The sequence below is a fragment of the Gavialis gangeticus genome, unplaced genomic scaffold, assembly GCF_001723915.1.
Source record: "Gavialis gangeticus isolate Ggan-Ray unplaced genomic scaffold, GavGan_comp1, whole genome shotgun sequence".
Lineage (NCBI taxonomy): Eukaryota > Metazoa > Chordata > Crocodylia > Gavialidae > Gavialis > Gavialis gangeticus.
Window position 1 is genome coordinate 9,928,357 of NW_017729019.1, and position 10,827 is coordinate 9,939,183.

General features: G+C 48.9%; 1 protein-coding gene across 2 annotated transcripts in view; it reads right to left on the reverse strand.

Annotated features, from left to right (window-relative positions):
* The window catches only part of PLXNA2 (plexin A2), a 361,775-nt gene that overhangs the window by 14,186 nt on the left and 336,762 nt on the right, over positions 1 to 10,827 (reverse strand). For both annotated transcript variants that reach the window (XM_019514044.1, XM_019514043.1), the window contains 4 exons: positions 10,476 to 10,622; positions 9,390 to 9,549; positions 8,419 to 8,522; positions 4,271 to 4,370 (listed from right to left, as the gene is read on the reverse strand). In XM_019514044.1, the coding sequence (XP_019369589.1) occupies positions 4,271 to 4,370; positions 8,419 to 8,522; positions 9,390 to 9,549; positions 10,476 to 10,622 (511 nt within the window). The remainder of the gene's footprint in view (positions 1 to 4,270; positions 4,371 to 8,418; positions 8,523 to 9,389; positions 9,550 to 10,475; positions 10,623 to 10,827) is intronic.

Consider the following 10,827-nt stretch of genomic DNA (forward strand, 5'->3'; position numbering starts at 1 on the left):
TCGACCCCCACCGTTAAGTCTCTTTCCCCGCAACTGCCTTGTATCTTAACCCAGAGCACTTCCGTGTGCCCCCCTCTGACTCTGTGCTACCTGGTGAGGATGTGCATTCCTCCTTAATGTAGAGCGCCACCCCCCCGCCTTTCCTCCCTGTCCTGTCCCTGCTGTACAGCCGATAGCCCTTGATATTCACTGCCCAGTCGTGTGTTGTGTCCCACCACGTTTCAGTGAGCCCCACTGTGTCTGGGTTGGTGTCAGCTAGCAGGAGAGTAACTCGCCCAAGTCCCACCGTGATTAATGCTCAGATAAACAGGAGCGCTCCAGCCGATGCGATGGGGGGGATCGGCTAGGGAAAAATCTAGCAATTCTATTTTTAAACCCGGCTCTGTGCTGATATACAGCGGAGAACGTAAATCTGCAATGCTCATTTGCATGTCGTGTGCACAATTAGAAGTATTTATCTTAACTCCAGCCATGATGGTGCAGTTCGCAAATGCTTGTTTTGTCTGATGCTGATGAATGCGTGGTTGATGCTAGGCGCTGGTGTCTTGTCCCCCCAGCTGGGTTGTCCCTTTGCCTGAAGAACAAGTAGAACTGGACTCTGGCCTGGATTTTGTGCTTTTAGTGGCCAGATGATCTTTGTGAGGGTGCGTGGATCCAAGAGGCTGTTCGGCTGCACAACACTTGGATACTCTTCAGAGCTCTTAGCTGATAGCCCATGGAATAAACATTTGAAACAAGAAGCTTGGATCCATCAGTGCTCAGTCTGTGGGTCAGTGGGCTGTAGAGCAAAAGACCTTAAAATTCATGGTGCTTGGGATTTCTCTCTGCGCTCTGTGGAGGCAGATGATTATTTTGGGGTATACAGCACCTGAAATGAGGGCCTAGCACCTACCAGAGCCGTGACTTCTGACCGCATATTCTTCTATTCAGGCTTGCACCCAGCTATGCAAAAGATGCCCTGTGCCGTGGCGAGTGAATCAGTGCGTGGAGTGTCAAGGCTACAGAAATCTGTTAGCTCAGATGTCATCTCTTCAACCTAAGAGGAGAAATTGTTCATGGAGCCACGTGTTCCTTTGATGTCAGCCTGTTTATTGACTGTGACCATGGAAAGTCCTGTTTCCTGGAACTCACCATGAGATGGGTTCTTTGCTTGCAGCTTCAACCTCCTTTCAGCTAAATCTCTTCCCCCAAATCCTTTATTTGAGGCTTTTCTCAAGGTCTTGCTTCCAGTCCTGCATGATGCTTTCTTGCTGCCTCCCCTTTTAGCTTTGCTGGTCTTTCGTGCTGCCTTTTTTTCTGGAAAGACTCATGTATGTCCCCCTTTGAGGTGGAAGATATTGCTCCAAGCCTCTGGTTTCATAAGGAAGCTTAATAATGTTTTACAACTTTTTTGAATCAAGAGCAGTGCTTACACTAACCCCTGAACAAAACTGCCCTGTCTCAGCTCTCTCTGTTATCCCAAAGGAGCCTTAAATGGTAGTCTGGCCATCCAGACAGAACAAGAAAAGAAAGAAAGAAGTTGACATGTTATAAATGATGTAGTCTGAATCTTTTATGCATTGAGATAGTGTCTTTCTGATAGGATGCATTCACATGACCAACTTCAACCAATTTTTATCCCATCTCTTGTTTTTGGGGTTGCCTCCTCTCCCTTCTTGTCACCAGTTTTCTTTCTCCCTGAGAACAGCAAGCTGTTGTGAGAGGATGCCACGCACCTCGATGCCTGGGTTTGCCAGCTGAGTTTCCAGTCAAACACACTGCTGATCCGAGGGTTTCCCCTCTGGAAAGCTTGTCATTGTTGCAGTGTCCATTCTCACAAGAACACGTCCGCCATTCCAGCGGATGAGCTGCAACATTTGCCCTTTTGCAAATTATGGGAGGAAAGGAGACAGTCACTTCTTCTGAGCTTGTGCACTCCCCTGAGAATACATTTCCTTGCTGTCCTGCTTAGGGCAGTATTTGCAATTAGTCTTCCAACAAAGCTATCTGGACAAGGTCCTGCAGTCCTGCTAGGCCCCTGGCAACTTGTATCCCAGTATTCCCAAGTTTAAAGAGTCACTGCCAGGATCTACGACCTTAGCGAACTACAGACTTTCTCCTATATCAATAGCTGCCAGACTGTTCAGTACATTTAACCACCACCAAAATGCCTTATGATGATGCAATCCTCTCTCTCCAGAGAATGTAGACTTTTGCTGTAATAAACCATTTCTTTCTCAAGATCTTTGAGGTCTTGTGTCATGGTGCCTCCAACCCGTAAGCACAAGCACCTATGTCCACTGTAGAATGAGCTTTGAAACCTGGGTGGCTGTGGCAGGGCACTGTGGGTGCCTGCCACTTTAAGGGCTGAGCCAAGCAGCCAGCAGGTGCTTGATTGCGGCGGCCATTTTAGAACTCTGGCCGCCTATATAAACAGGGCAGTGCCCAGCTGGTGGGCTAGGCAGAAACATCACCTGGCTGCAAGGCTGAATGAAACATCTGGGAAGTAAGGGTGGGTACTTAAGGGGATGGTTTGGAGGCTCCTGGGCATGGCCTAAAACTGCACCCTGCTGGGAGTGGGTGGCCTGGTGAGGTTCCTAATGGTGTGGGAGTCCCCAGGAAATACCAGGCCAGTGACCACCACAGTGGAAGGTAGGTTGGGGTGCCTTCATAACCCCAGTTCCCACAGCTAGGTGGGTTACCCTGTTGTAGAGCCAAGAAAGTGGACCCAGGTTAGGGAGTGGGCTAGAAGCTCAGAAGGCTGACTTGAAACACCCTCAAATGTCCAATGCTAGGGCTGGGACTGAATGGGCCAGGGGCCCACTGTGAGGGACACCCAGAGCTGAGGGCCTGGGGTTTCCAACTACCCTTGGAGGTGAGGCCAAAGGTCCTGGGGGGACCTTGCCTGAGAGGAGGAAGAGTTCAAGGAGTGAGGCTGCCCTGAATGAGGGTGGAGTAGGCTGCCTGATTGGAGTGATCCAGTTGGGGTCTGGACTGGAGGATACTGGGGCCCAGTGTGGGGTTAGTGATGTTAAGAACTGTGGCTGCCATCTGTGAGACTTGGGCTGCGGTGTAGGGGAGGAATGGAGCCACAGATAGCGCCCCCTGGCATCAGGGCAAGAATGGGCAGCCTCCTGCCTTATTAACAATATAGTTATGTAACAGCAAGGTGTGATAAAGAGGAGGTGGGTGGTTGGCTCAGAAACAGGAGGGCAGGCCAATGGCAGACTGGCCCTGAGAGCGCCCCCTGTTAGTGCCCCAGAACAGAAGCAGTCACGAGTCTTTCAGCTCTGAAAATGCTGAATTGCCCTCTGTTGGCCACATGTTTTCCCTTTCTTGGTCAACCCAGATAATATTTTGCAGTGTTGGCAACCTGCCAAGGAAGCTTTCTGGAACAGAAGCAGAGTCCTACATCTAGGACTGTGAGAAGAGTTGGCCAGGTGTGGATGGCTCTGATTTTCTTTGTATTCATGGAAATTTCCCCTCGACTGATTGTGCAACCAATAGCAAACTGCCTTTTTCTTCTTATGCCTTCACTCTGGTTCTGATTTGGCTCCTTACACACCACTTGTGAATGTATCTTCTTGCATGGAGGCATCGGGGTGTCCCCTAGTGATGACCAATAGGCTGAAGATGCTAGGCCAGGAAGGTTTTCGCTGTTAGCCTTGCAAAGGTGCACTGCAAAAACTAAGACTCTCCCTTTAAATTGCCATGGACCTTGTCCAGTTGTGGAAGCAGGTTTCCACTGCCCCACCTCCTGTTTTATCCTCTGCTCCACTTACCAATGTCTGTTTGTAAGGTCTAGTAAACCAGACTGAATCTCCTGCAGGGTCCAGTTGCCCCTGGACAAGAAACTTTTAAAATAATGTTGTTTAGGGTGGGTGTGGGTGGTGGTGGCTGTTGTTACCTTTTCAGCTTCCTTGGACTTCTCTGCTTTTATTCTCATGAGCCAATGTGCCTTCACAAAGCAGAAGCCCCTCTGCCTGCATGTGCATGTTGGGGGTGATAAGACATGCCTGGCTTTGGGGCAGAGGCTGTCTTGTTTCAGTTCTCTGGTTCTACAACAGAGCTGAACTGCTTCTTACCTGCTATCGGTAAGGGAAGGCAGTGACTGTGTTTGCCCCATCGAAAATGTGCTCTCTCCTCACTTGAAAGGAGGGAAACCGTGAGCTGGAACCTAATCAAGTTGTTTAATTAATGACTCCAGGCTCTAATCTGAAGATGATTCTAGTAGTGGAAAAGTCAGGTCTGTCTGAGCCATCAATTCCCAGCACCCAACTCTGCTTCTTACCGTATCTACTAATGGAGGTTCGGGATATGCTGGCAGAGGCAGGGATGTTGTAGGAGGAGGTCTGCTTGGGAACGAGGGCCACGACGGAGCGATCTGACACCTGAGGAGGCAGAGAAAGGGGATCAGTGAGATTAAGGCCCTGAATAGGTGGGGTATGGATGCCACCTCCAGGACTTTGAACATTGCCCTCTTACAGCTGCGCACAGTGCAAGCACTGACTGTTGGAAGGCAGATTTTGCAGGAAGCTCCTGAAGTTGCACTGTTTATTAGGACAAGGCTGAAAATAATTCTGCTGGCCTGGTCTGTTTTCTTCACATGAGAAAGAGATCCTTTTTTTATCTTGCTTTGATTCAGCAGGGGAATCAACTAGCTCGGCTCCAAGCCCCTAAAGGAGCAGGCTGATGAATGAAAAGACATATTGAAGACTTTTTTTGCTCATTTTGATTTAAGACTATATTTTATCCAATAAAAACAGAGGATCTTGAGAATTGTTGCGATCCAATTAAAGTAATAATGCAAAGGGAATAAAACAGCTATAATAATGTTATGGACCATAAAACATTCCTATTAAACCATTTTTTATTTTAACAACTTTTATGAACTTTAAAAGTTTGATTTACTGCGGAACAAGTCATAAAACCATGTTTCAGGGCCTTAAATTGTCAGTCCCTCTATTGCACCAAAAAAAGGGATTAAATGCTGGCAAGTCAAACTATAAATGAACATTAGTGCTAACGAGGTACTGTTATAGCAGGTTTTAGTGGCAGTGTTTAATTTTACCCTCCCTGTAAATCTAAGAGTCATTGGAAGTTTTTAACTTATCTTCATTAATTAAGAATCTGCAGATTTCCACTGAACAGACCTTGGCATTTTAATTCTGAACTAATAGCCCCATGGTGCACTGTGGCCAGGGAATAGGACCGGGAGAGCTACAGTAACTTTAGGTTAACGCACCATCTGGGACCTGGCAAGTGAGTTGCTTGGAGAGAGGCATCGCATAAAAGAAATGTCTCCTCACTCCCCATTGTCTGTCCCCTGGCTCTAAATCCTCAGTAATTTGCTAGCAGGGAGCACTATTGCACTATTGTACACACATGGGAGCTGCTCTGGGCAGAGGCTGTGAAGGACAGTATCTTCTCTAAGCTTTCTTTTCTCCCTCAGTGCTCTATCAATTCTCTAACAACAGCACTAAAACCTATCCCACTCTGACCAGGCCAGACTATCTCCATCTCGCACCTCCCACAAGAGCTCTTCACTTTAGTTCCTCCATCCTCTCCCCACTTCCACTTCTCTGCGGTGCTGGGCATGCTACTTCTTTCCTGATAAATCCCCTATCTGCTCTTTTCCCCTCATGCATCCAGGCTCTCTAAAACTGCTCTATACAAAATCTGATCCTTCAATACTATGCCTGTAGCCAAAACATCCTGCTCACTTCCCCTTCCTTTCTTGCCTCTTCGTAGCACCCTACTTTCTCCTCTCCAGTCTGTCCTGGGTGGAGCTGCTACAATTTTCTTCATTGCCTGCTTGGTCCCCATCATTCATTTCTTTGAAACTTGCCATTTGCTGCCCATCACTTGAAGTCCAAACTCCGTATGACCTTCAAGGCCTCTGGGTCCAGCCCCTGTCTTGGATCGCACCCTTTCATTGTACCCCCCCATCCCCATTTCTCTGGCCAAAGCCATCAGCCTTTCTCCCATTCTGGCCCATCTACGTGCTGGTCTCCCAGTTGCATGGGATAGTATCCTGATCTGGATATCCTAAGCCCTTCCTCATCCAAACCCTTCCTAAAGCCGTCTGAAGTTTGCAAGCTCACACCAAGTGTAACCTTGGGGGAGATGTGGCCATAGTGTCTCAGGGCGACTAAGCATCTCCTGCTTGCATAGTGGAGCCCTGGTCCCCGACTGTAGCCTGAACGTGACCCCTAGGACAAATAACAAAGATGATGCATGGTGGCTTTGATAAGACAGAAAACCTTGGTACTGCTCAGCTCTGCTGAATAGATGAGCACTCACAGTGGTATCTGAACCAAAGGCCAAGTGGGGCAATTAGCCTAAAATCCTCCTGCCCCTTCAACTGCAAGCAGATCAAATAAGTGTTGCCAGTGCGAAGCAGCTGGCACACTCCACCTCCACAAACGGAGACTGAGTGTTAACATTTAATGGGCTCTAAAATTCTTTGTGATCCTCTAGGATGAAAGGCACCAAGTAAATTTAAGTTGTTAATAATAACAATAATAAGGACTCCTGTTACACACAGCTAGAATGAGACATTTCTATTTGGCGGAGTACAACACTTCGCACCCCTGCTATTTCCTCCTCCATCCCCGCCTCACTTCATCCAATTTATTAAGTCAATGGAAGAAGCTATCAGTAGTGATATTATTTTCTTAGGCTGTTATTAGCTGCCACTTTGGTTTAATTTCACTAAGGTGAAATCTAAGTATTCCAGTGCATGGAATACAAAGGCAGCTTCTGGTTCGTACATGCAGAAGCAACGATTCCCAGGCCGCTGAGGCTGGATACAGTTTTGTCAGTGCTGCAGTTAACTAGGAGCGAAGTATTAAAAATTCCAGACACATCCAGCGTTCTCGCTCGCTAAAGTTTGGCTCGGATGACTTGTCAGCTAAAAAGCACCAGTGTACAAATTAGCATCAGATGTAACATGCATTCCTTTCCAGTCTCACCCCATTGTTGCCATGCTTCCATGAGCCCTGGAGACACGCAAGAAGCTGGCTGACTTTTAGTATAACTTTAAATATTCTGGTTGCCTTGCTTCCCCCATGTGGTGTGGAACACCTTTTAAAAAACAAGATGAAAGATGGAAAGGGGGGAACGGGCAGATAAGATGTCCAGCTAATACTTCTTTTGTTAACATGGCCCATAGAGGATACTGGCTATGCTCATCAACTCCCAGGTGTGGGGTTCAATAGCTGAACCCATCTAGGTGGCTGGGACTCCATACAGGCCTTTCCTTGCTGCTTATTCTTCATTTAAGAAGTGGTGTGTGTGGGTTTTTTTTTTTCTAATTTCTCAGCCCTTCCAGTCTCTGGCTGACAGCTCTTCATGGTTTGCTGCCTCTGAGTTAACCTTACACATGCCACTGCATTGCTCTTGTGTTTAAATTCAGTACTTCATTTATTCCTTGGAGGGAAAGCTGGGTGTGGACATCCTATAGTGCTAAATAGGGATGAAACCAACAGGACTGTGCTGAAATGTAATATGATTTCAAGCAAATTATTCTAAATGCTGTATAGAAGGCAGCAGAGGATGAGACCCATTCCACAGGTACATTAATGCTCAGTGGAAACCTGTAGCAGGTCTATATTTCTCTACTCTGTAACATAAGGCAGTTAAAACATCCACTGAAAAGTGCAGATTTCCTCTTGCATCCTTTTTGGCTTGTCCACTAAGGATGGAATATGAAAAACAGACTCCTGGCTGGACTGGATGTACCCATATCGGTGCCTGCTGCTGCACATATTACTATCTTGTCATGTAAATGTAAAAAAAACCTGAAAATCCTGCCCCAAAGACCTGTTGAAGAGATGTGGGATTAAGAGAGAAGGGGAATTTAAATCATCATCCTAATGCCAGATAATTGCTTGCCCAGCTATCACCTGCAGCTGTACTGCCCTAGGGTACGATCATGCTCAGCAGGATAAGGTGGGATTAGTCCTGTGATGGGAGATGGCTGCAGGAGGCTTGGGCACTATGAGACACATGCCCTGAAACTACGGCAGTGGCATCTCTGTCTGGGTAGGGGGTTGGTGCTGTCATACAGGTGACATGATAGTAAGGTTTCACCCACAGGCTTGCACTGTCACGCATGGATTTGGGGCACGATAGCCCCTCTTGGTCTCCTCTCCCCTTTACTGGCAGCAGCACAGCCCTCCCTGCATACCATGTCCATCTCATGAGCTCTGCTGGCATTTTTAATTTAGTCCACTTTCAATTCTGCTAGTTTCTATAAGATCCATGTTGGGGCTGCTTCCCTGTCTAATGCACTAGCACCTTGAACCAGCCTGGCTTATGGTAGGGATGTGACCTCCCTGACTGTCTAGTCAGATGAGACACCAAGGAATTAGTTTTCTGCTTTCCTTCTCCTTGCAAGCTCTCGGAGATGTGCACCTGGTGGGGGTTTCTTCTTACCTGATAATGCACCAGCGTGTTCAGCCGCTTCCAGTCTCCTTCTATTTTGGTGGTGATGTCTTCGTCCTGCAGGACTACCCGAGCTATCCGTCCCTGGCGCCACTCTGCAGGGGTGGGAAACATAGGGTGACACAGCAGTTGGGGGGGGTGGCATGGCACTGGCAGCAACCCTTTCCCTCTGCTTCCAACCTCAGGAGATACAGATATATTAACAGAGATGCTCAACGCATAAGCCTGGAATAAACAGCACCATGGCTGCTGTGCACAAAGGAGCAGGCTGTGTATTGGGAACCAGGCACCTGATCGTGTGACCAACTGAGCCTTGATTTCAGCCAAGGGTACAGGTACTCTGGGGCAGGGGCTCCCCTGTGCTACATACTTATGATGGTTCTAACTTCTGATTGTTTGACTCCTGTGAGGAGGCTCACCTGCGATGTACCTCTGGCCTAAGCAGGGTTGAATTCTGCGCTCACTTCCACCAAGGAGAGTACATCCTTGGAGCTGTGAGCAGAAGTTTTTTTTGCCCCCTAGGGCTGGAAAATGTACTATGATTTGGGAGTGGAGGGGTGGGGAGGTAAGGGGGCTATCTGACCCAAGGCAGAGATCCCTCTGCAGTGCTAGTGCACATACCTGGCTGGCTGCAGGGGCCTTGCTTGGCAGGGCTTGGAGGGGTCTGATGAGCTGCTTGCTCCCTGGACAATAGCTCTTTTTTTTTTTTTGGGAGCCACAAATGACCCAGGTTAACTGGGACTACAAAGTGCAAAGGTTGATGCAGGGAAAGAGTCTCAGTGCTTGCTCTGGCATGAGTCAATGGGGCAGGTGGTGTGGAAGTGTCAGGGAGTTGCTGTGCAGAGCCTGCCTCCTGGATCCAGCCAGGGCTGTCGGCCTCCTTAAAGCTTGTCCAAGAACTGGCATAGCCCTGGCTGTCCATCTCCTCCTCCTCCCCACTCCCACAAGGCAGAGACCTCTACCTAGGTCCATGTCGACAGCCCTCGGCCGTTGGGAGTACGGGACATTCTTGTACACTGCATCCAGGATCTTCTCCTTGACTTGAGTGATGGTGTCACAGTTCAGCACCTTCACTGGGATCTCTGGGCTGTTCTCATTATCGGGGTTCACACAGTTCAGGATCTAGAAGAGAATGGCCTGAATGGCTCTCAAAAGTCTTTTTTGACAGACATCTCACAGAGCAGTGACTGCCTTTGCCCCCCACCTATGTGGAGGGCCCACCTGTGTATCACTGCTGTTGCCTTTGGGAAGCTCGTTAAATTTGGAGTTTGTTCCAGGCATGTAGAGAGAGGCATGCAGCTAAAAAGGGTTACAGAGATCTATGATCCCCCATACGGTGCCTCATTTTTGAAACCTTAGCAGATGAGACTGCCATGATTTCCATGTGCAGATAGTGCACAGTTCAGTATTTGCACACAAACTAACCCCTCTGTGCCATGAGAATTGGCATCCCACAGCTCATCTCCCATTCAAGAGTTGGGGCCTGAATACAAGAGACTGGGTGGGAGGGGCTGAGTTTGGGTCATAAAGCCATGTATTTCCTGCTTGTGGGCAGGATGAAGGATTGAGACTGCTCTGGAGCAGCCTCGGGGTGCCAGGGCAGTGCATGTGAAGCTCCCCAAGCTGGATGGGAACTTGCCAGCAAAATGGTCTTTTTACTGGAAAATGAGGAATCATTAACTAAAGCATGTCATGGGGACCAGCCTGTTTCAATGCAATTTGCACTGGGGAGGTTTTAGGGGCTGCTCAGAACCAGGGTGAGGGAGAGACCCTGGGGCAACTTGGGGCTCATTGCTGAGGCAGCAGCCCACTGAAGCAGGGACCTGGACCTTGTCTTGCACATCACAGGTGAGTGCCCTAACCACTGGGCCCTCTAGCCATCCTGTCTGCAGTCCAGGCAATAGTGGGTGTTTACATGGAGTAGCAGAGCTCGCCCAGGAGGGGACAGCTGCTTCCCGCCCAGCTCCTTCCCAAGTCCTGGTGGGATGTTTGGAGCTGGAGCTTTATGTGAATATAGCTTCAACCGGGCCCTGCCAAAAGCAACTCACCAGCGTCTTGTACTCTATCTGCTGCCGGATCAGCTTGTCCTCGCTCAGGGAATAGCGTGCCTCCCCCGTGATGGCGTCGATCGGGCCCTTCTCCATCTGCTGCTTGATGGCGCAGTACAACATGAAGAGGGGCTCCCCAGCACATTCCTATTGCACAGAGCACATGGCAAACCCCGGAGGCAGGTGAGGGTGCGTCTTTCCCCTGGGCCTGGACTTCGCAAACACGCATGCACAATCAACTTCCAGCCTCATCCCGCTGCCTTAACCCTCAAATGTATATGTGAGCCAGGCTCAGGGCCCTGGGCACCCCTGGGAGAGAACAGCCAGAACCAGCCCCCCCCCCCCCCCCCCC